This window comes from Mustela nivalis (assembly GCF_964662115.1).
Source record: "Mustela nivalis genome assembly, chromosome: 7".
Taxonomy (NCBI): domain Eukaryota; kingdom Metazoa; phylum Chordata; class Mammalia; order Carnivora; family Mustelidae; genus Mustela; species Mustela nivalis.
Window position 1 is genome coordinate 5,833,614 of NC_139026.1, and position 24,589 is coordinate 5,858,202.

Sequence of the window (24,589 nt, forward strand, 5' to 3'; positions counted from 1 at the left end):
GTCGCGAGAGTTCATCCGCCGTACGCCGGAAGCAGCTCTTTGCTCCGTAGCAGCCGAAGGGGCGGGCTCGAGGGCCGAGGGAGTCTAAGCAGCTCGCGGGTCGCTCGGCGGTGCAAGATGGCGGACATCTCCCTGGACGAGCTCATCCGGAAGCGCGGGGCTGCGACGAAGGGGCGGTGAGTGGCCTTTTCTCCCTCCGGTGCTCAGGGCCAGTAGCCTAGCGGGGCTCGGGGCGGGGAGGGAGCGGCCCGGGAGCGACGCGGAGCGCCGTCTGCGCCCGCCCCCTGCCGCAGCCGCGCTCCTCATTGGCCCTGCCTGGCCGCCGCCGCGGGCCCGGCCGCTCGGCGGTCCACACTGGTTGGAAGCGCCGTCGCTCGGGGGAGAACAGCGAGGACGCTGGCGGCGGCGGCGGCAAGGCCGGGGCTCCGCGTTCGTGGGAGCGGCCCGGGCGGGGGGAGGGGCTGGCCCCCGGGCGGAGGGCTCCAGAAGGTCTCCCCAGCGCCGCCCTCTCCCCTGCGAAGGCTGAGGCGCTCGGGTCCCGCTGCTCCCCGATCTCCGCCGGACTTCGAGTTAGGACGAGTGAAGTTTAGCGGGGAAGTGACTTGCTCAGACTCTGTTACCGCCGAAGCTGAGACCCAGACCTTAACTTCAGACCCTGCGTGCGCTTCCCCGCCCCGCCGCCGCCTCTCAACACTCGCCTCCTTTGCGCGGCGTTTCAAGTTCTCCAGGCGCTTTCACATAGCTCCTGTTCCAGCTGCTCTTTTCCTAACCCTACCGGCCAGATACTGGTATCGTCCCCATTTTGCAGACGGAGAGATTGAGGCTAGGAAAAGTAGAGTGAGTGACTTGCCCGAGGCCACCAAGTGCTGAGCGTGGGGGCTGAGTGCCGATTTGGAGCTGGCTGAGTTGGCCTCAGGCTGGGGCAGAACAAAACAAAACAAAACGGGCGGGGGGTGGAGGTTAAAGGTCATTGATGGTTGTAGCTCCCCGTGGTCGGAGAAGACTCTTCTGGATCTGAGTGAGGAGATGATTTGCGGTGATGTGCCCCAGATTTCCTCTGGACCTTTAAATATTATTTGTCATTTGCAGCCTTTATGAGCTCTGGTTCACGTGTATGCAGAGGTGGGAAGGCGGCCAGTAGTTCTCCAGCGCACGTTGCACTAGTTCAGGTGTCTCTGTAAGCAGGCTGTAGAGATGTTAGACAGTGTTTTCTCAGACCTCATTCACTTAGCAGATGTTGACTAATACATCCCCAGTGCGGGGGGGGCTAGAAAATAGATAGTATCTGTTGCTAACTGAAATGTATCCCCCCCCCCAGCCCCCAACCCCACATATCCACTGCACTTGACCGCTGGCGCATACTTCACCAGCCCCCGCTTCACCTGGTTTCTGGTTCATAACAGGCACACGGGAAGCATTAATTTGCTTAGCCATTCTCCGTGAGTGGTTCTTTCCTAGGTTTTCCCTCTAGTAACTGGTGTGCGGTTGGTGCTGCGTCTTCTGGCCACTTCTGAGTGTGTCTGGGTTTCATAGGTTTGCTGCACGGGGGCTGAATGAACCAGCTTCCCAGGACGTGCTCTTTCTGCTGTCACTCCCCTGGGTTCGCAGCTGCAGGCTGGCTGTACTGTCTGTTGGGTCTGTGTGTCCAGAGTCTGGTGTTGGGCGTTGGGTGGGGATCTGTGGGATGAATGGGGACTCTGCAGCCAGGCAGACGTGGTGCCCTGGTGGGCCTGGTGGGTTCTGTGCCTCCCTGGCGATATGCCTTCTGAGCCGGGCCATTTCCTCATTTGCAGTAGTGGTTCCTGGCAGGTAGTTGAGGAGATGAAGTATGAGAATATAAAAATGTGTGTTTTATTTATTATTTTTAATCTTTTTTTAAGATTTTACTTATTTGACAGAGCACAGGTAGGCCGAGGGAGGGAGAAGCAGGCTCCCCGAGGAGCAGGGACCTCCCCTCCCCCACCTCTCAATGAGGGCCTCCATCCCAGGACCCTGGGGTCATGACCTGAGCCAAAGGCAGCTGCTTAACTGACTGAGCCACCCAGGTGCCCCAAAAATACATATTTTAAAGTTTGTACCAGGTAGGAAGTGTTAAGGGAATGATGGCAGTTATCGTGGATCTTTCCTTTAAGGGGTAGAAGCCTAAGCCCCTCCCCTGATGGGGGCCAGTAGGTACCTAGCCCTAGAGAGTGAAACTATGAAGTTTTGATTTCCTTCTCTCGCTTTCCACGTTTTTGGTTTTTTTTTGTTTTTTTTTTAAGATTTATTTGACCATGAAATTTGTTTGAGAGACACACAAGAGCGGGGAGGGTCGGAGGGCGACAGGCAGACATTCTGCTAAACTGGGAGCCCAGTGTGCCCAGCTCGATCCCAGGACCCTGAGATCATGACCTGAGCAAAAGGCAAACGCTTAACCCACTGAGCCACCCAGGCGCTCCTCCACATGATCTTATGCAAATTATTTATTCCCCACCATTCTCATTTATAAAATGTAGACAGTGTTTATTTTGTTAGCTGATTGTTAGGACTAAGTGAGTTAATATATCTAAAGAATTTCAGAAGTATCTGATGGTTCTAAGTGTCCAATAGTTGTTAGCTCTCATCATCATTATTGAAGGATTGTAAATAAGTGACATTTGAATTTTCTGTGAGAGTATGTGAGAATACTGCCTTGCTGTTACCTGGAGACCAGATTGGAGGAATGTGCGGAGACTCTGCGTGCTAGTTTGGCCTGTGCGCTGTGTTTGGATTAAACCTGGTGGAAACTTCATTTTTATTTTACTTGCACAGCCAGTGAAAACTACATCCAAGTCAAGAGCTGAAAGGTTGGGATGCCTGGGTGGCTCTGTTGTGAAGCGTCTGCCTCTGGCTCAGGTCATGATCCAGAGTCCTGGGATCAAGATCTGCATTGGGCTCCCTGCTCAGCAGGAAGCCTGCTTCTCCCTCCCCCCACTTCCCCCTGCTTGTGTTCCTTCTCTTGCTGTCTCCATCTCTTTCTGTCAAATGAATAAATATTCTTTTTTTTTTTTTTAAAGATTTTATTTATTTGACAGAGATCTCAAGTAGGCAGAGAGAGAAAGGAGGAAACAGGCTCCCCACTGAGCAGAGGACTCTGGGATCATGACCCAGAAGGCAGAAGCTTTAACCCCCTGAGCCACCCAGCCCCCCATAAGTAAATAATCTTAAAAAACAAAACAGAACAAACAACTGAAAGGTCTAAGCTGATTTCAGTGAACAGCTTTCCTTTCCTACAATAAGCCTGTTTCCTCTTACATGCTTCCTGGAAGAACTTGCCCCTTCCTGGGAGCTGTGGAATGGCATGGTGTAGAGAGCCCATGAAGAACGTTGTGCTTGGTCATTTAAGTAGAACCAGCGATGATCTCCAAAAACTCTTCCTGTTCGGGAAAATAGCAGAAGAACCTGTGGCAGTGTGAGTAGCGCGTTTCCCCGCCGGTCTCGGAATTGCTTGTTCTCTAGGCAGCCGTTCTGTGTTCATCGCACCTTGTAAGTCAAGAAAGGGGTCGTTGTCATTATGATTACCTGGGGCCCCAGTTAATCGTCAGAAGATTTCTGTGATTAATGTGAAGACGGAGAAGCGGAGAGTTTTGAGTGATGCATCACTCAGCAGGTGAGACGCTGTCCTTCCGGGGGCCTAGCGTGGCTCTGGTGACTCTGTTGGTGCCCAAGACCCATGGATGAGTCTCCCCAGGACAGCACGGGGTACCATCTGCGGTGAGGGCCTGTTTTTTGTTTTGTTTTAAGATTTTTATTTATTCATTTATTTGAGAGAGAGCATGAGAGGGGAGAAGGTCAGAGGGAGAAGCAGACTCCACATGGAGCTGGGAGCCCCATGTGGGACTCGATCCTGGGACTCCAGGATCATGACCTGAGCGGAAGGCAGTTGCTAAACCAACTGAGCCACCCAGGAGCCCTGTGGGCCTGCTCTTGTCGGTTTTTTTTTCCCTAAAGCTGCAAGTGTACTGCTGGTCAGGTTTGCAGAGTCGCCCAGTCTGGTTTGATTTGTTGAGCTCTTAGAAGATTGCTGTCTGTCCGTCCACTGCTGCCTCCTAGTTAGAGAAGGCTCATCTGAGGTGGCAGGCAGCCTTGATGGGAAGGTCGGACTTTGACTGTGATGGGGTTGAGCACCTCCGGCCCCACCGCCCTGTCTGGGGAGTCCTTGGAGCCGTGCGGAAGGGGGTTGGTCAGCTTTTCAGTTCAGGCCAGAGCTCTGGTCCTGGTACTCATTGCTTGTTTCCTTGTTGAAATAAAATAAAGGAAATGTAGACCCAAACTAAAAAGAAGGAAGATTAGTTGTTATGTAACTTGGAGGGGGAAGAAATAGAAATAGGATTTAAAACAAAATACCTGCACAAGACTCTCTTGGAGGGTTAGGGGATGGTGTCTTGTTTCTCTGTGTCTGTGAAGCACCTAATCTAGGATCAACTCTCCATAATCGAATTAAACCGTTTTCTCATTGTAAAGGTGACCTCAGCACACATAACTAACTCAGAGACCCCATGGATTAAAATCCACTTTATAATAATAATCCGGGGTCCCCCCCCCCCCCCAAGGCCCTGACTCCTTCAGAGTACACAGCTGTCCAGGGCTAGCTCTGGGTGGAGTCTGGAGGAGAGGGCAGGTTCTGGTGGGGGCCCTGGCCCTCTCACCCACAGCGCTCTTCCCAGCACCCCAGGAACCCCTAGTGGGGCCCTGGAAGTGGGGCGGAGGTGCATCGTGTCCGTGTGGGGCAGTGCAGAACCTCACTCCAAATCTCCCCCACTCCTCTCCCCGACATTGACTGAGTCCCCAAGTGCAGAATGTGTTCGGGAACATCAGATAGCGTGTGCAGTGGGAGGTGAAGCTGCAGGCAGAGGCTGGGGCCAGACCAGAGGCTCCGCTGAGGGGCTGGGCTTTGTTAGGGAGCCTCAGCAGTTCTTGGAGCAGGAGGGGAACACCACGAACTCTGTGTTTTGGAGACCCACTCCTAGCAGGAGTGTTTATTTGAAACATTCCTGATGACTAATGCCTGCCTTGTACCCAGCGCTGCTGCCCGCTGGGATGAATAGGCGTCTTTTCATGCAGGAGGAGGAGCAGTGATGATTAGAAGCCTGAGCACTGAAGCCCCTGAAGCTGGTCATGAAAGGAGCTGAAAGGGTTGGCGGAGCCAGCGAACTGAATGGCTCACATTGCCGGGAAGTAGCTTCCTCGCGCTCCTGCGTCCCCAGCCACGTCCCCTCCCTGCCCCAGATGGCCCTCTTGTGCCTCTCACAGAGAGAAAACAGACCAGCACAAGGCATCTGGGCCATGTTCTGGGACCTGAATGGGCATGCTGGGCCATCCTGGGTGTGTGCGCGCTCCCCCTCTGGTCCCTAGAGCTGTGCGGTGGCCCAGGAGTCCTAAGCTGTTCTTAGCCTGGGACAGCTGACCCCCTCTTTAACCCTTTAAGTTCTGGTCGTCACTTTTGCCCCATACTGCATTTATTGGTGCTCTGACTGGGTGCGGGCAAGCCTGGTTGGACCTCTCGTCTGTCGAATGTGTGCATCAGCCTCATTCTCACGGCTGGGGATGAAAGGAGGTGGGCGGGGCTGGGCAGGCGCTGTAGGATCCCTAGACTTAGCGGGCGCTCAGGACCCGAAAGCTCTTTGAGCTTTTTTTCATCTGCCTGGCGCAGGGTTGCCCCAGGCAAGGAGATGCAGGGTGCCGCCACCCCCAAGAGGCCCCTCATCCTGCAGGAGATGTGGCCTTGGACACACATCCTTTAATTCCGCACAGTAAGAGTCTCCGCAGCAGTTGTGTCTTGGGTTCATCTGCCGAGGGAAGGCGCCCTGGACTGTGGAAGTGCCAAGGGAGAAGGTGGGGAACACTCTTGAGGGCAGGGGCCCAGGGCGGGGGCGCCCACCAGGGCTCGAGAGCCAGGAGACTGCACGCCGTGGCCTGCGGTCTGTGGCATCATGCTTGGCTCTTCCCCCGCCCTCTCACAGCCGCCTGGTGCCTGGTTGTGTGGTGTCCCTGGAGACTTCGTTCCTTCCTCTCTTGGAGTAGGTGTCTTCCTGCCTCGCTCTTTTTGGTGACTTGATTTCCCAGCCCAAGGCCTCTGGCTTCAGGGTGGGAAGTGAAACAGTTTTATCCGGAGTACTTTACGCTAACCCTGATTTCGTCGGGATCTGGATAGTAAATGTTGATTAAAATCCTTTTCCCCATTTTCAGTAGTAGCTCCTGGTGTGAACTGAGAGCCTGTTGCATTTCTTTGATGGGCATCATCAACGGTTGTAGGGAGTTGAAAGCATTTAAAAAAAAAACAAAAACCTGTGGGTTTAATTTATTTTTTTTATTTTATTAGTAAGTTCGCGTGCCCTCCGCAAATTCCAGCGGCCCCTCAATAGCTGTAGGTTTCAGCGATGCTGAGAAGCGTAGCCCCACTATTGTCAAGGCCTTGCAGACCATGAAACCGAGGCTGGGCCACTCCAGGGGCGGATGGGTGCTGTCTGCACAAGCGCCGATTTCTTTCTCCCTATTTGTGCTTAGTGAACTCCCTAAACACCCCATTCCTTTTGGCCTTTTTTTTTTTTTTTTTAAGATTTTATTTATTTATTTGACAGAGATCACAAGTAGGCAGAGAGGCAGGCAGAGAGAGAGGAGGAAGCAGGCTCCCCCACTGAGCAGAGAGCCCGATGCAGGGCTCGATCCCAGGACCCTGAGATCATGACCTGAGCCGAAGGCAGCGGCTTAACCCACTGAGCCACCCAGGCGCCCCCATGGCCTTTTTTTTTTTTTTTTAACCCACTCCTTTTCGGGAGAAAGCAGGACAGGGACCAGCAAGTAGGGCGGCCCCAGCCCCACCTTAAACCTAATCTGACCAATTCGGTGGATGACCCTTCCCTCCCTCTTCCATCTGGTTCTCGTGTAGACGCCCTGGGAAGTATTTAAATCCTCAACTAATGTTCCATTTCTGAAAGAGAAATGGAATGTGCATCACTGCCTTAGGTGATCTGGCATACTGGAGGCAGCAGGTGTTTCCGCTGGTCAGAGGATAACAAGGTGAAGGGCAGGATTGCCTTCCCTGGTACCGTGGGTGTGCTCCTGCGGTTGGCCCCGGAGCTGGAGGACAGGCTCCCTCCGGTGGGGGAGGGGGGGCGGTGAGGTACTTGGAGCGCCCTCTGGGGGGCCCCCGGACACAGATGTGGGAAACCGTATAGGAACTTGTTTGTTCAGTCGAGCTTTGCCTTCTGACACCAGGTCAGAGATTCTGAACGCTTCTGTCATCCATGATCACCTGTGGAGTCAAAATGCCGATGCCCACGCCTCAGCCCAGACTTGAGATTCAGCTGCAGGTGGGGTGCGGACAGCCGTGTTTTTAAGCAGTTCCACGGGAGTTTCCAATGCCCAGCCAGCGTTCAGCACCACTTACAAAGCACTGTGCCCGTTCTCCAAGTCCAGTGGAGGAGCAAACAAGCAGATGTAGTGATAGGCACAAAGGAGGCTTGTCTTAGAGGAATCAGGGAGGGAGGGTTTCCCTAAGAGGAGGTGTTGCCTTGGGAGCAGGAGTCCCCCAGGCAGGGCCCCCGCTGTGAGCAGTGGCAAGGCTGGGGTGGCGCTGGGGTGGTGCAGTGGCCAGGTGGGGTGAGGGAGCAGCCTGCGGACCCCAGGAGGGGCTCTCAGGATTTACCTGGAATGGTCTTTGCTTTCCTCGCAAGCTACTAAAGGACCAGCAGAGGAGCCCCACAAGCGGATGGGGCCTATTTAATGGAGTGGGTTTTTTTTTCTATTAAGGTTTTATTTATTTATTTGACAGATATCGCAAGTAGGCAGAGAGACCGGCAGAGAGAGAGAGGAGAAAGCCGGCAGGCTCCCTGCTGAGCAGAGAACAGAGGACTCAGATCCTGAGAGTCCTGACCAGAGTTGAAGGCAGAGGTTTTAACCCACTGAGCCACCCAGGCACTTCTGTTTAATGGAGTTTAGTTCATTTCCAATCTTAACAGTTTCTGAATTTGACATTTTCTTGTTGGTAGTGTGCTAAATACAAAGGTGGTTTTATCCCTGATTTCTGGCACACTGTTCCTAAAACTCGTGGGAGTTTCCCGAGCGAGGGCACATGTAGTAGGAGCATCTTATGTTCTAATGAGGTGACGCCTGATGGGCCCCCGGGGATAGCCTCGGATGGGGGCTTGGTTGCCAGAAAGACCTTGGCATCATTAGCTGGAACTTGGAGCCCTACCCCACTCCCCAGCCCCCAACCACCGGGGAGGGGAGAGGGGCTGGAAATGGAGTCAGTCATCATTGGCTAGTGATTCAGTCAACCTTGCCTACATAAACCCCCCCCCCCCCGCATGGAATTGTGGGGAGCTTCTGGGTTGGTGAGTACAGCTGTGTGCTGGAGGGTGGTGCAGCCAGAGAGGGTGCGGAAACTCACCCCGCCCCCCGCTCTCCCTGTGCCTTATGCCTCTCTCCCGTTTGACTCTGAATTGTAGCCTTTATAATAAACTGATAATAGTAAGTATCCTGTTTCAGCTGTATTCTGTTAGCCATTCTAGCAAATTCTTGAACTTGAGGAGGGGGTGTGTGTCCCCTCGATTTTAGCTAGTCTGTCAAAAGTATGGGAAGCCCAGGACTTGGAACTGGCACCTGAAGTGCGGGGACTCCCGCGAGGTAGCCTGTAGCCTGTGGGGTGTGTTCGGACTCTGGGTGGGTAGTGTCAGAACTGAATGGTAGGACACCCGGTTGGTGTCCAGAGAGTTCGAGAACAGTTGATGTGGGGGAAATACCTACATGTTTGGTGTTTGGGAACAATTGAGACAGTGACTGGTTTTCTTTGCTACCAAGTCCTTGTGTCTTCAGTCTGCCCGTGGGCTTGCTCCTGCTCCCAGCCCCTGGGCAGGGGGCTGGCACTGGAGGCCTGGGCTGCCGGGGGAGGCTGGGGAATCTGTCATTAATCAGTTCATCCCACCTCACAGGGCACTGATGAGAGCACGGCTGGGGAAGAGCTTTGGAAACAGACATTGCTCTTCAGGGGCATGGGGTTAGGATATTTGGGGGGTGTGCTTTTTTTTTTTTTTTTTTTTTTTTTTTACTAGCATGATTTGTAGGTTATTGTCCCTAATGGTGTCTCAGAATACTTGGTCTGGGGAGCAAAACCGTCTTTTTTTTTTTTTTTTTAAGATTTTATTTATTTATTTGACAGAGAGATCACAAGTAGGCAGAGAAGCAGTCTGAGAGAGAGGAGGAAGTGGGCTCCCTGATGAGCAGAGAGCCCAGTGCCGGCCTCGATCCCAGGACCCTGGGACCATGACCTGAGCCGAAGGCAGAGGCTTTAACTCACTGAGCCACCTCGGTGCCCAAAACCAGTTTTTGTTTGTTTGTTTGTTTGTTTGTTTGTTTTTTGTAATTTATTTGACAGACAGAGATCACAAGTAGGCAGAGAAGCAGGCAGAGAGAGAGGAGGAAGCAGGCTCCCCGCTGAGCAGAGAGCCCGATGCAGGCTCAATCCCAGGATGCTGGGATCATGACCTGAGCCGAAGGCATAGGCTTTAACCCACTAAGCCACCCAGGAGGCCCAGAACCGTCTTATCTAAGTGATAGAAACCACCAGGCCCTTCTTCCTAGTTTTCTTTGCAAGGCAAAGTCAAAGGCAATAAACCAGGAAAGAAGTTTCAGCATAGGTTTAATTGTTTCCTGAGACAGCGAGCAGATGTCTGGGTTCTCCAGGAACTGCCCCCTGCTCCCAGGATGACGACAGCCCTGCTTCCAGGGGCTGCTGGTGAGGACCCAGATCCGCTTCATACCCCCTCTGTTGCTTGCAGTCTGCATGCCAGGCCAGGAGTCGGAGGTGTCCGATCGCGTGTGGGGGTCCAGCAGAGCCTCCTCAGCCCGCCCGCCCGCTCCGCCACCTTCCAGCAGAGGTTTGACGCCCGGCAGAAGATTGGCCTCTCAGACGCCAGGCTCAAGCTGGGAGTCAAGGATGCCCGGGAAAAGCTTTTACAGAAAGACGCTCGGTTCCGGATCAAAGGGAAAGTACAGGATGCCAGAGAAATGCTGAACTCGCGCAAGCAGCAGAGCACGGCGCCCCCGAAGCCCCGCCAGGTGGCCGATGCTCGGGAGAAGATCAGCTTGAAGCGCAGCTCCCCAGCCACCTTCCTGAGCCCACCCATCGGGACGGTGACCCCCGCCCTGAAGCTCACCAAAACCATCCAGGTGGGTGCGGCTCTTGCCAGACATTCCTGGGGAGCCGGGAACAACTGTGGGTTCAGGCAGGGGGTGGGGGCCGAGTATTGGGGCCGAATGACAGTTCTCCCAGTGTTTGTACAGTAACTGTATGAGGGAGGCAAGGATTTAATCTCGTTCTGCAGTCACTGACTTTCTGCAGTGAGCTAGTGATGCAGGGAAGGGGGCGAAAGGACAGACGCTCGTGGGGCGCGTGCCTCCTCACACAGAGGACCGAATTTCTCTCTCACCATGACTCTGGGACCATTCCCGCAGTTTTATAAACGGCTCTCCTTCTCAGGATGTGGGTCTTTGTGCCCAGAGTTAACACAGCTGTCCGTGGGGGCCCAAGGGAGGAGCCTAGGCAGACCCAGCCCCTGGTCCGGCGCACCGGCCGCTTGCACAGCTGCAGACGGAATGGAAACAGTATTTAACGTTCACAGTGACTTTGGGAACAGGAACAGCAGCAGCTACGAACATTCACTGAGCCAGGCTCATGGAGCAAGACGGCGCGGTGTCCTGCTTTGGCCACGAGGCTTGCTAGAGGTTACTGCGGGCCACAGCTGAGTGGCACCGTATTTCAAGTGCAGTGATTCCTTTCTCATGGAGAACTTGTGTGGCCCCCCGGGGATGAATCACGGTCTCTCTGTGTTTCTAGGTTCCCCAGCAGAAGGCCATGGCACCCCTCCACGCCCATCCTGCTGGAATGAGGATCAACGTTGTCAATAACCACCCGGCCAAACAGGTGGGAGAGCGAGAGCGTGTGTGCGTGGCCGTGAGCGTGCGCCGTGTGCGTGCGTGGGTGTGAGCGTGCGTGTGCTGCGTGCATGCGTGGGTGTGCTTTGAGGAGCTCCGCTGGGTGGATTCGCTGCGGCCTGGCCCGAGGCTCCCAGTGGGAAGAATTGGAGGGATTGCGTTTGGCTTTTGACAGTTTGAGTTTTACTTACTCTTATTTTTATTTTTTCCAAGATTTATTTATTACAGAGAATGTGTGCAAGGGACAGGGAGGGGCAGAAGGAGAGGGAGGGAGAGAACCCAAGCAGAGGCCCTGCCAGGCACGGAGCCCATGACCCTGAGATCACAACCTGAGCCGAAACCATGAGTCGGACGCTCAGCTGACCGCACCCCCCGGAGTCCCTGCAGTTCATGAGTCGTTGTAGTTGTTTTTAAACTTCTTACAGTGGTGAGGCAGGTGGATATATAATGGACAGAGAGGCAAATTGAAAGTCTTCTATTTTTTATTATTAAAGTAGCATGTGCAAAAAAATTAGTATGTACTTAATACATACTTAATATAGAACATTTGCAAAATAGAGAAAGATTACACAGGAAGTAAGAGTTCTGGTGCTCCTGCTCTCCAGAGCCAACAGCTGTTGAAATTCTGCCCTGGCTCCTTCCTGTTTCTTAGGTTTTTTATTTTTAGGTGTCATTGCTCTCTAGTTACTGCCTTGCTGTGGTTGTGTGTTTGCTGTTACATTATTACCCAGCTTTGTGTCCTCCTGTTTTCACTTTACAACACAAGTATGTCTGTGATTCACAGCACTCGAAACATTTTTAATAATTGCATAATCCATTGAGTTGGTCTTCCGGTTTACTTAAGCCGTCTTTCTCTAATTCTCACGGTTAGAAATCCTTCTGTGAGCATCTTTGTGGCTAAAGTTCTTTCTGGGGTTTGGATTTCTATCTGTAGGCCAGACTGCCAAGGATGGACTTTCTAGGTAATATTATCTATTATCTATTATCTTGGTAATAATATCTATTTCTAGATAATAAACACATGTTCTAGGTGGTTCTAGGTGTTGCCTGTTGTGGAAAGGTAATTCTCACGTACCTGGAGGTCGCAGCACTTTTGCTGGGCCCCGGTGGGTGGAGAGCCACCGTGAGGATTGGTGTGAGGATTGGACGCCCAGGCCAGTCTCCCCCGGGCCCCCCTGCGCCTGCTGCTCCCTCCAACCGGCTCCACATCTCTTCCTGTTCTTGCTCCAGATGTCATTTCAAGACCTGCAGGCCCCATTAGCTTTTCTTTCTTTCTTCTCAGAATTTATATGATTTGGAAGAAGATGATGACTCTGTAGCTCCCATTCCTAGTAAACAGATGAAATTTGCAGCCTCCGGCAGCTTTCTCCACCACGTGGTAAGGCATATCCGTTTTTCTCGCGCTCTCCGCGTGTTTGATCAGTGGATAGGAGTGGCCGTGGAGGATGTGGCCTTTCAGTTCAGAAATGTTGCTCCCTGCGGGTCTTGAGGTTTTCAGAGCTGATACAGTCCCTGGTTTACAGATGCAGAGAGCAGGGTGTCCAGTGCTGTGCTGGCGGCCCCACGGCCGGTGGGGTGCAGAGCTGCGGCATCCGCTTGCTGTTTCCCTGCAGGGGAAATGGGAGATCCCTGAGGATGGCGTCGTGTTTTCCTGTGTGGCAGACGTTCCCTCTGTGGTCAGCGCCTCTGGCCATGTTTTTTTTTGTTTGTTCTACAATTTTGTTTGTTTGACAGAGCCACAGAGCATAAGTGGAGGGAGTGGCAGAGGGAGAAGCAGGCTCTGCACTGAGCAGGGAGCCAACGGGGGCTTGATCTCAGGACCCTGGGATCATGACCTGAGCTGAAGGCAGAGGCTTAACCATCTGGGCCCCCCAGGCGCCCCTTTAGCCGAATTCTTTTTTTTTTTTTTTTTTTTTAAGATTTTATTTATTTATTTGACAGAGAGAGATCACAAGTAGGCAGAGAGGCAGGCAGAGGGGTGGGGGAAGCAGGCTCCCTGATGAGCAGAGAGTCCGATGTGGGACTTGATCCCAGGACCCTGGGATCATGACCCGAGCTGAAGGCAGAGGCTTAACCCACAAGCAACCAAGTGCCTGTTCAGCCGCATTCTTGACACCAGGTTCCCTCAGTTGGTGTTGTTAGCAGGAATAAGCTGTACTTGGCCTGTGCACTCCACCGGGTGCAGCCTGCACGCGGGCGAGCTTGCTAGACTAGGCTGCTAGGCGGATCCCACGTAGAGAAGGAATGAGAGCAGCATCTGGGACCATTAGGGTGGCCAGCAGCAGTGGGTATAGCCCATGTCAGGGACGGAAGCCTGGGGGCACCCAAGCCCAGCTTGGCCTTTGGCCTTCAGAGATCCGGAGACTCCATTTTTGCTGCTGCATTGAGAGTGTGGACCAATTTCGTGGTTGCCGCTGAAGTTCTTAGAGTGCTGTGCGAAGCTGAACCGTGCTGACTTGTTACTAGGGGCTGGGCCTTTGCACTGGTTGAACTGCTAAGGTCCGCTGCCCAGGGAGTGGTCAGCAGGCTTAGGTCCTGGCTCACCCTGCTTGGAAGAATGCAGTGTCTATGTTAACTAGGATTCCCCTTCCCTCCTGCCCAGTAAGGTGGGTGCTGTTATTAGTTCCATTTTACAGGCCCAGATCAGGGGCCAGAGAGATGAAAATATGTTCAGTATCATCCAGCGTATAAATAGTGGATCTAGGAGTCAGGCTTCTGCAGTTGGCCTCGCAGGTCGGGTGTGTCGTACTGTATTGGCCGTCGGTAATCAGAAAGCAGCTTGAGGGGGCACCTGGGTGGCTCAGTGGGTTAAGCCTCTGCCTTCGGCTCAGGTCATGATCCCAGGGTCCTGGGATCGAGCCCCTCGTCAGGCTCTCCGCTCAGCGGGAAGCCTGCTTCCTCCTCTCTCTGCCTGCCTCTCTGCCTACTGCCTACTTGTGATCTCTCTCTCTCTGTCAAATTAATAAATAAAATCTTAAAAAAAAAAAGAAAGCAGCTTGAGAAGTGTGGGGTCCAGCACAGGAGGACATTTTGTTTGATTCGGAGAAGCCAGTGAATCACCCCGGCCCCAGGCTCTGCCTCTGGCGGCTGCGTCCAGCCCTTCTTCCTGAGCCTGTAGTTGGCGGCGCGGGCTTAAAGCAGCAGGGCCACCTGCCGCTTCTGCCTCATATATCTTTTTCCTTAGACTCATTCCTAGCAAGGAGTTTCCTAGTTTATGTTTTCAAGGGACCACATCCCTGGTTAGGGGGAGCAGGGGAGGGAGGGAACAGTATCTGCTGGTCTGCACGACTGACTGCCAGCGTGTCCCTCACGGTCTGGAAGCCGATCGGGCCGGGGCTGCCCATGGTGCCTCTGCGTATAGAAACAGGGACTGAGAAGTTGGGAGTCTGGACCTTCTGAAGAGTGGGTTCCTCTGCCAGGCCAGCTCAGAGCTGATGGTCGGCCAGTTTTGATAGGAGCGTATCTGGGAGCAAACTTGACTCTAAGCTTTTGGCCTTGTCATTCGCTCCAAATTGCAGAATTTCATAAAATTTCCATGGTCTGGGTAGGCCTGTGGCTGCATGGAAGGGTCTCACCAGGGGCTTCCTGCACTGGAGGGAGGCTTGTGTAAGCACGTGGGCGGACTGCGTTTCTCCCCTCCCGCCCCTTCCCTGGGGGAAGTCACTGGCAGCCTTTCTTGGCTCCAGATCTCTGATGGGGTTGGGGAGCTGGGAGCCCCTTGGGGGTGAGGGTTGTCAGCTCCGTAGTGCTTCTCTCTTGTCTCCTTCTCTAGCTTCTCAGATTCCTGTCTGCCCGTTTGTCTAGGCCGGACTGAGCAGTTCCAAGTTCTCCGTGTCCAAGGCCCTCCCTCTCACCAAAGTGGTCCAGAATGACGCGTACACAGCTCCGGCCCTCCCCTCCTCTGTTCGAACAAAAGCCTTGACCAGCATGTCCCGGACACTCGTGAACAAGGAGGAGCCCCCGAAGGAGCTGCCGCCCACCGAGGTGAGGGAAAGGCAAGGAGAGGGAGCGAGTGCACCCGTTGGGAGGCAGCCTGTGCTGGGGGCGCTGCGTGGCATGCGTACCTGTCGAGCCCGCACAGCACCTCCGTGAGGTGGGCATTGCCACCTCCATTTTACAAAAGAGCAAAGCAAGCCTCAGTGAGCCCTCCCCTCGGCGTGCTTGCGGGCAGCTGGGGGAAACGGAGCTGCACACGGAGCAGCCTTTGTGTTAGAACAGAGGCCTGCCGGGAGGAGAGCTGCTGGGAGCACTGGGGAGAGAGCATCTGACTATGCAGGGCTGGTCAGAAAGGCTCTGAGGAGGAAGGGTCACCTGAGCTGGGTGGGTCGTGACACATGACTAGCGCGTCCTGAGTGTCGTGGTGGGGACGTGACTGTGACAGGCTCTCTGGGGGTCTTTCCTCTGGGCCTTCCTGGTCACTTGCCGGGCGGATGTGCCGCTGCTGAGCACACAGCCGTTGTCTGATTCTGGTCACTGTCTTGTCTGGCAGCCTGTCCTCAGCCCCTTGGAAGGCACCAAGATGACCGTCAACAATCTGCACCCTCGAGTCACTGAGGAAGACATTGTGGTGAGTACTGCGTCCCGCCGAGGCTCTAGCTCTCAAACCACGTCTGTGTCCAGGGCCCCCAAGACCACCGCCAGTTCACTAATGCCCCGAGACTCACAGGACTTCTCAGAGAGTGCTTTCAGGGCTAAGGTTTATTCCAGGATACAGAGCAAATTCAGCAAAGGGGAAGGTTCACGGTGCGGAGGCCGGGGGAATCCAGGTGCAAGTTTCTGGATTCCTCCCCGAGTGGAGTCAAACAGAATGCACTTTATTTCCCCAGCAACGAACTGTGATGCGTGAAACCAGGGAACTCAGTACAGACTCAGCGCCCAGGGTCTTTACCCGCAGCTAGTCGTGTAGGCTCGCTCTGCCCCTGCGCACCAGCATTCCAGACTCCCAGGGCGAAAGCAGGTGTTCAGCGTAAACCATATTGTTTGCATAGATTAAGCTCAGTGAGTCACTCTTATCAGTTAGGGTGGTGGGAACCCTCCGCAATTCCAAGCTGCCCGACACCAACCAAGATTCGGCCTTGGAAGCAGGGCTTTCAAAAGCGAGCAGCTGGGCTGCCCTTGGGAACTCTGCGCTTCACAGCGTCGGCACCAGGGCCGGGGCCGGGTGCTGGGTGGGGCCTGAATGGGATCCTCTAATCCTCTAGTTCACAGCCTTCTGGGTATTTTTCTGTGAGTCTTTGGAACTCGTGCCTCCTTAGGGGTTTACATGATGATTCCAGAGTAAAAGGGATGAGGTAGATTGGGGTTATGTAGTGGTTGGCCCCCCTGGATTGCCCTGATCTGTCCTGTCCTGTCCCGCCCTTAGTCATGGGCAGAGCCTAAACCTGGCAAGGAGAGGGCCTGATGCAGCCAGGACTTCTCTTCCCGCTTCTTTTCTTTTAGGCACCAAAAAAAAACCCCACTATTAATTCGAAAGTCCAGTTGCCCTTTGAACTCTGAATTGTCAGGTCCTAGGAGGAAGCACGCGGACTCCGGGCTCTCTGCAGCGGAGTTTCAAGTTCTGTAACAGCCCGTAATGGCCACCACGTTTGACAGGGGTTTTGAGTGTGAAACACAAGTGCCGTGTGATAGCTTTGAGAAGTGAGCAGGCTCACCAGCAAATGACAAGTTAACAGAGAGTTGAAATAGATCTTCTTCCTGGTTTTAAAAGTAGTGATAGCTGCTGTTTATTGAGCATATGTTATGTGGCAGGTACTTTGTGGGCAGGATCTTTGAAAATACGGAGTAGTGGGACCTGCCGGCGTGTGGGGGTCACCGCCCCGCGTGAATGGCAGCAACAGCCGCCCTCCCTTCTTTGCCCACACGGGTGATGTTTGGAGAACAACAGTAGTGGAATTGGGATCGCACTTGTATTCGGTTTTCTTCTCTTAGTTTTGGTATTTGACATTTTCCACTTTATCGTGAAAAAACAGATCATTTCAGCTACGTACTTCAGAAAGCTTTTCTGCCCTCATGACAGCATTGAGAAGGGCGTCGCAGGCGAAGCCGTGGCCTGGGTGCCGGCTGGGTGCGGTCTGTCTCCACGTTGTCTTCCTTCTCTGCACCCCCCACGCCCCCTGTAAGAGGAGGCGGAGGCGTCAGGGGACATGATGGCGGTAGTGACACCTGCTTACAGAGCACTCCCCTAAACGTTCCTGCATTTGAGCTTTCAGCAGCCCTGGCGAGAGGGCGAGCCCATTCCTTTTCTTTTTTTTCCGAAGAGAAGATGTCAGTGAAGTTAGATAACTTGCAGGTTCCGTGGTGACCTGTTTACCACGGCTTCTGATGAGCCTGCACGTTCCTTTTCAGGACGGGGCCCTCAGAGAAATTCTGTAACTCCTGTCTCTGTTGAGAATGTAGGTGCTGCAGCAGGAAGAAATTGGGGTGCCTCCCTAAAGGACGCAGGGATTCTAGGGCTTATAAGCCCAGACCTGTTTGTGGCTGCCCGCTCGGCTCATCCTCTCATCTGGTCCCGTGTCGGGAGGCCTGCTGATGTCTCAGGGACACCACCTGAAAGGTGCCTCCCGACGTCCTGGGCGCTGGGCGGATTCGGCTGGAGCGCGGCTGGCCGCCGTCTCCCCCAGAGCTCTGGAGCAGGTGACTGACAGGCAGGACGGCCCCGGATTCTCTGCAACCCTGACCCTCCTGTTGTTTGCAGGAGCTTTTCTGTGTATGTGGAGCCCTCAAAAGGGCTCGCCTGGTCCATCCTGGGGTAGCAGAGGTGGTCTTTGTGAAGAAGGACGACGCCATCACCGCGTACAAGAAGTACAACAACAGGTGTTTGGACGGTAAGTCGGGGGGGGGCAGCCACCTCACCTTCCTGCCGCTCACTGCTCCCTCTCGGGCAGCAGCCTTCAGAGCGAGCCTTCCTCTGGGATGGCTGGGAGGACTCCGGCGCGCTCAGCCCTCTGGACAGAAGGTTTCCTGGGCACCAAGAACACACAGGGCCCTGGGTTTGTCCGCAACCCTAGGACTTCGGTCCAGTGAGCATAGGAACGCCATTTCTCCGTGGATGCTTCTCTTACGAGGTCTTGCTGGGGAAGCCAGAAGTCCGAGCGTCCTCTTCCAGATGTTGGTCTGATGACTGCTAGGACACAGCTTCCTCAGACGCCGGCAGCCTTGTGTCAGCGGTTAACTCCTGGGTGGGCACTGCTCCTAGGGGCAGGCTCCTGGTTTTCCTGAGCCCACAGTCCCGTTGTTTATCTCAGGACGGCCTGTGGAGCGAAACTGCCTGCCATGGCCCTGTTGTCCGCTGACTACTTCTTTCTGTGTTTACCAAGTACCCTTGTGGACCAGGGACATGTGCTCAAGAGGCACACGCTGGTGGGCCACGGCGGTTGTATTTCCCTGTTGGTGAATGATGTTGGGTGTCTCTGCTTGTGCGGAGTCGCCATTTTATCTCTTGGAGAAGTGTCTTTTCGGACTCTTTAGTGGAGTTTAAATGAATTCTTTAAAAAAAAAAAAAGGATTCTTTATATATGACTTCTTCTCCTACCAGATAACTGATTTGCCAGTATTTTCTCCCATCCTGTAGGTTGTCTCCCCCTCTTCTTGCTCTGTGCATTTACAGCTGGGTACTGTTGTCTAAGCAGTGCCTTAGCTGTGTCCCATAAATTTTGGTGTACTGGGTCTTTATTTCATTCATCTCAAAGTATTGTCTGAATTCCCTTGTGATTCTTCTTTGACCCACTCGTTACTTAGAATTGTTTTAATTTCCATGTATTTGTGACTTTGCCGGATTTCCTTCTGTCCCATGAGTGTTGAAGGAGAATCTGCATGTATTTTGCTGCTGGTAGATGTCTGGTAGGTCTAGTCAGTTTGTAATGTTACTGGAATCTTCTCTCTTCTTCTTGGTCTTCTGCCTGGTTCTGGCCGTTCCTGAAAGTGAAGGGTTACCAGCTATGATCGTCTGCTTCTTCCAGTTGTGTTTTGCTTTGTGTACTTGAGGGTCTGATGTTAGCCATATACATGTTTGTGTATGTTAGTTGTAGATAAGTTTGTCAGCGCTTTCTTGCCTGGTGCCTTGACCCTTTGATCATTTAAAGATTTTATGTACTTGAAAGAGGGAGAGAGTATGAGAGACAGAGCACGAGGTGGGGGAGGGTCAGAAGGAGCCGCAGGCCCCCCACTGAGCAGGGAGCCCGATGAGGGGCTCAGTCCCAGGACTCTGGCATCATAACCTGAGCCAGAAGCACACGCTTAACTGATTGAGCCACCCACACCCCCCGTTTTTCACTAGATTTTTTAGTTGCCACTTTAAACAGTTGCTCAAGAATTCACAGTATATGTTGTAGCTTACCAGAATCTATTTCAGATAAATATTAATTCCAGTGAGATGTCGGAAATGTTACCCTATATGGCTCTGTTCCCTCTCCCCAATTTGTGGCGCTGGGCTGGCCACACGTCTCTCATAGTGTGTAGAGGAGCCGCACCGGCAGAGCCTGGAGCCGTCAGTCCTTCATGGACCAAGGAGAAGCCTGCATGTTCACTTTGCAGTTCTTTTTCCACTCAGTTTCATTGCATAAACCTTTTCCTCCACTACCTCACGAACAAGCTTCGACAGAGTCACCTGCGTTCGGGCTCTCCCGTCCCGCAGCTCTGCTCTGCTGCTCGAGGGGGGAAGGGACGTCTGTTTCCACTTTGCTGTTCGGTGCCGTCCTTGCTGAGGTTTCGTGGACCTCACACCTGCGGTTCCCCGTCGCTCATCGTGGAGCCAGAGCTGCCAGCAGCGGGGGCCCCGGTGAGGGAGGGGGACCCTTGTCCTTTTGTCCGGAGTCGAAGTCTCATCACAGAGCCTCTTCCTTTCTGGTTTTTCAGGGCAACCCATGAAGTGCAACCTTCACATGAATGGGAACGTCATCACCTCAGACCAGCCCATCCTGCTGTAAGTCCCACGGGCAGCGGGGCTGGGGCGGGTGGAGCTTTCCTCCTGGTTTACTCTGTGCGCGTCTCCTGCTGCTGCGGAGTGAACCTGCCCGCGTGGGTTTACTCTGTGCGCGTCTCCTCCTGCTGCGGAGTGAACCTGCCCGCGTCGGTTTACTCTGCGCGCGTCTCCTGCTGCTGCGGAGTGAACCTGCCCGCGTCGGTTTACTCTGTGCGCGTCTCCTGCTGCTGCGGAGTGAACCTGCCCGCGTCGGTTTACTCTGTGCGCGTCTCCTCCTGCTGCGGAGTGAACCTGCCCGCGTCGGTTTACTCTGTGCGCGTCTCCTGCTGCGGAGTGAACCTGCCCGCGTCCGCGCTTTGTCTCTCCTCCGCGTGCTCTGCGCCGACGGCAGCTGGGCCATCGGGGTGCGGGACGGTGGAAGAGTGACCGTACCGCAGGGCTGCTGCACGGGCCTGCCCCTCGGGGGCTGGTGTTCTCAGCTTTAGAATTTAGAAAGGCCTGAGAAGAGAGGGGAGAGCAGGCCAGTGGCGTCTTTGTCCCACTGTGAGTTCCATCCAAGTGACTGGAAAATGCCGCCGCCTCGCCCCAGACTCTGATGGCCCAGAACCCACTGGTGGCCCTTGTTTTGTGCCTTTTTTGGAGCCTGACACGCATGAAATGTAGATTGGCAGGACATCTTTTATAGATGAGAGGACAAAACCTCAGGAAGATAGCGGATTTGCCAAGGTCGGTGGTGCAGACAGACTTAGAAATTTAGAAAGACCAGAATTTGAACTTCAGATAATGACTTGTGTGACTTGGACAAGTGTTTTAAGCTGCACTCCAGGAATAAGTTGTATTCTGGAAAATGTGGATTTTATGACCTAATAAGTTTGGGAGCCATTAGGCTAATAAACAAGAGTGAAGCCGATTTCTTGACTTCCAGACTTCTCCAAATATGTACTAAGCTGGTGTGGGTGTCCGTCTCTGGAGGGCATATAGCATGTCCTGAAGTTAAAGCCTCAGATCTCCAGGGGCTGCAGTTCAGTTTTGTCATCTGTAAATTTAAAAATGATAGATTTGCTATAAAATGTCGTGAGATCAGGGGGTACAGAAAGCAGTGTGTTCAGCACCTAGCTTTCCTACCAGACTTAGTAAATGGCGGGTTCCCTCCCCATCTGAGGGAAAACTGACAAGGGTTTTGACTCTGCTCTCTGCAGACGGCTGAGCGATAGCCCCTCGGCGAAGAAGGAGAGCGAGCTGCCTCGCAGGGTGAATTCTGCCGCCTCCTCTAACCCTCCAGCCGAAGTGGACCCGGACACCATCCTGAAAGCGCTCTTCAAGTCTTCGGGGGCCTCTGTGACTACACAGCCCACAGAATTCAAAATCAAACTTTGAGCGAGGGCGTGGGGGGGTAGGGGGGTGGGGGCGGGCAGCCAGAAGCAGGGGCAGAGGAGAGTGGCTGTTTCCTAAAGCAAAGCCTGTGACCAATGGGCCGTCGGACTGGAGGCCCCTGAGCGTGGGACGGGTCGCCGGGGTAGAGCGCTTCCTCACCGGACGGGACCCACTTTTCTGTGTTGTGTTCTCCCCCGCGCCCTTCTGTACGTTAACGTTTGCCGTAGTCGGTTTCTTCTCCCTCCACCTCCTCACTGAGGTGGGCCCGTGTTGCCCGGCATCCCTGTCCCTCGTCTCTGCCCCACACTGATGGATCTGAAAATGGTACCGTGAGCTGTCTGGAAGGCTTTCTGGTGGCCCTGTGGAGGGCAGGGCTGGGGCCTCTCTGAAGGACACATTTTTCTCCAGGAGGCGACGAGTTGCCTCCCCTTTCTCTTTTTTAAGCTTTCAAAGTGGAGAGTGGGAGCCCCTGCCCCCCGCAGGGCAGCCAGGTCCGCTTGAGAGCTGTGAGCTGTGCCACTCGCCTGCCTGGTCATTGTGTGTGGCCTGGGCGGGGATCAGGCCGTAGCCCTCTGGTTCTCTCTCCACGATTGGCCTGGAGAGGGCCTTGTGTGGGGGCGGGTGAGCCTGCTGCTCTGCCGGGAAGAGCATCCCCGGCCCTTGCTGTGCTGTCTCCGGTGCCTCCAGTGGCTCAGGGGCCCCTCTCCCTGCCTCCTGCCTTGTGCCTCATCCCCACTCTCCTGGGGTCTCATGGCCAGGAGGAGAGGGCATCGTCGGCCCTCCCAGTTCTCACCTGACATGGTGCTTGTCGCACCTGGTTTGGATGCAGATGTCAGCTCTCTGCTAGTTGGTTTCTCTCTCTCTCTCTCTCTTTTTTTTTTTTTTTTTTTTTTTAAAGTTCCACCTCTTGTTCTTTGACACTGAGGGTCTGAGGGATTGTTTGAATGGGAGATATTGGCTTGCTCCTGGCCTCGCTTCTGGCCTCAGATTCCCACAGGACGGTAGGGATGCTGAGAGAGGCACACATCCAGCTGCCACGTAGGGGCACCGCTCCCAGTGTTGTGACCGGGCCAGCCTTCCATGACCAGAGGGATTTTTCCCTGCGTTCCAGTGAAGGGCAGGGGGAATGCTGGGTGGTCGGGAGGGTGTAGGGAGACCAGAGCAGCCCTTCCAGGTGTGTGCACCTGGACAGCGGGGCTCCACGGGCCTCCTCCATCTCCTGCTGCTTTGTGGGGACCACAGAGGGAATGGGGCGGCAGAGCCGGAGCGAGTTGGGCAGCAGCTGCAGAATCCGTAGCAAGCAAGCGCTGCGAAAGGCACGCGCCTAGGAAGCAGAGGGGACCTGAGACACTAAAAGCTCTCCGTGGCCTGCTTGGGAACAGCCCAGTGAAGAAAAATCTGGAAACTCCTGTTTCCAGAGTTCTGTCTGTAAGCGGGAAGGAGGACCTAGGCTCTGAACAGCACTCGGTCCTCCCGCTCTAAGGCTGCTCAGGCCTTGGGAGTCCATGGAAAGTACCTGATGGTGCTTCACCCTCTGGTCCAGAGAGAATGCTACTTTTGTCCCCATGTTCCCTTTTCCCCTTTTGAGCGGGTGCAAACTTCGTTCTCAGCAGCTGGAAGACATTCCTCCTCCACTTTCCCCTTCCTGATCCTTGAGAGCGCCTACAAGGCCGTGGGACCAGGTTTCTCAGGTCCTGGGGACAGTTGGATCACTGCTTGGACTCGGCTTCAAGTAGGGATGGTAAATATCCTGCCTGCATGGCATTACCCCCCTCCCCTTCTCTCCCACCCCCCAGTCCCGTGCCAGGCTGCCCTGGCTGTCACAGAGTTGATGGCATCCAGCTGCAGCGTCCTGGCCCTCTGGACCCTGTCCTGGGTAGCTGTGTGGTTCACGGCCGGGTGGAGCTCGCTTGCCTCCCCTGCTCTACGGGTGTCGTCATGGGAAATGGAAGAGACGGTGGTGGGCCAGTCCTTGTGTCCCTCTCCACCTGCCGCCCCTCCACATTCCTTGTGTATATCTCTTGTTCAAAAGGAGAGGAAGAGACATTAAGGGTTGGAGGAGACTCTATGTTACTTACCCATTTCTGAATAAATATTTGTTATTCCTACCTTTGAGCTGCTCTTTCTTTAAGGATTCTAAGTGGCCTTGGGGGACTTGGCACTAGAAAACAGGAGTTTGCCTCTGCTTTCCTACTCACCAGCTACGATCCTGGGGCAGTTCCTCCCAGGACTTGCTAAACCCGTCTCCATCATGGAGGGTGTGAGTATTAGCAACCGTGAAGCATGGTCAGCTCCGACACACAATTAGGTCTGTTCATAGGGAACAGGAGAGCCTGCCTTTTGCCTTGGTTTGAAGACCTCAGATGCGTGGGTGAAATTTCTCTTAGCTCAAATAAGCATTAGAAAAAAATAAATTTTTTTAAAGAGTTCATTTATTCATTTGACAGAGATCACAAGAAGACAGAGAGGCAGGTAGAGAGAGAGGAGGAAGCAGGATCCCCGCAGAGCAGAGAGTCTGATGTGGGGCTTGATCCCAGGACCCTGAGATCATGACTTGAGCCAAAGGCAGAGGCTTTAACCCGCTGAGCCACCCGGGCACCCCTAGAAAAAAATTTGTTGATTGGTTTTGTGTGTGTGGTAAAACACACATGAAATTTGCCATCTTTGTACATTCCGGTGGCATTACATACAGTCCTGGTGTGCAGCCCACCACCAGCCATCCCTAGAACCCTTCAACTTGTAGAACTGAAACACTATTTCCGCTCAACAGTAACTGCCATTTTACCCTCCTCCAGACCTTGGCAACCAGCATTCTATGTTCTAAGATTTTGATGACTCCTTCAAGATTTATACAGCATTTGTGTTTCTTTGGCTTGCTTCATTCAGCAACATGTCCTTTTCCATGTAGCATATATGAGAATTTTTATTTATTTTTTTAAGATTTTATTTATTTATTTGACAGGGAGAGCACAAGCAGGCAGAGTGGCAGGCAGAGGGCGAGGGAGAAGCAGGCTGCCTGAAGAGCAAGGAGCCCGATGCGGGACTTGATTCTGGCACCCTGGGATCATGACCTGAGCCAAAGGCTTCATGACTAAGCCACCCAGGCATCCCATGAGAATTTTTTTTTTTTTAAGATTTTATTTATTTATTTGACAGAGATCACAAGCAGGCAGAGAGGCAGGCAGAGAGAGAGAGAGAGGAGGAAGCAGGCTCCCTGCTGAGCAGAGAGCCAGATGCGGGACTCGATCCCAGGACCCTGAGATCATGACCTGAGCCGAAGGCAGCGGCTTAACCCACTGAGCCACCCAGGTGCCCATCCCATGAGAATTTTTAAAGTTGAAA

The 24,589-nt window shown here is 53.8% G+C and overlaps 1 protein-coding gene across 2 annotated transcripts; it reads left to right on the plus strand.

The window, feature by feature from the left end:
- The first annotated feature begins 5 nt into the window (after positions 1-5).
- POLDIP3 (DNA polymerase delta interacting protein 3) lies at positions 6-23,355 on the plus strand. Of its 2 annotated transcripts, XM_082739902.1 has the most exons (9): positions 6-176; positions 9,798-10,188; positions 10,856-10,942; positions 12,236-12,331; positions 14,758-14,937; positions 15,443-15,520; positions 17,648-17,777; positions 19,807-19,873; positions 21,073-23,355. In XM_082739902.1, exons 1-9 carry the CDS (start codon positions 118-120, stop codon positions 21,248-21,250), a joined length of 1,266 nt encoding a protein of 421 aa, XP_082596028.1. In that variant the 5' UTR covers positions 6-117; the 3' UTR covers positions 21,251-23,355. The 2 variants fall into 2 exon arrangements, with proteins under 2 accessions (XP_082596028.1, XP_082596029.1); XM_082739903.1 differs by lacking the exon at positions 12,236-12,331 and having other exon boundaries at positions 24-176.
- Positions 23,356-24,589: the final 1,234 nt, after the last annotated feature.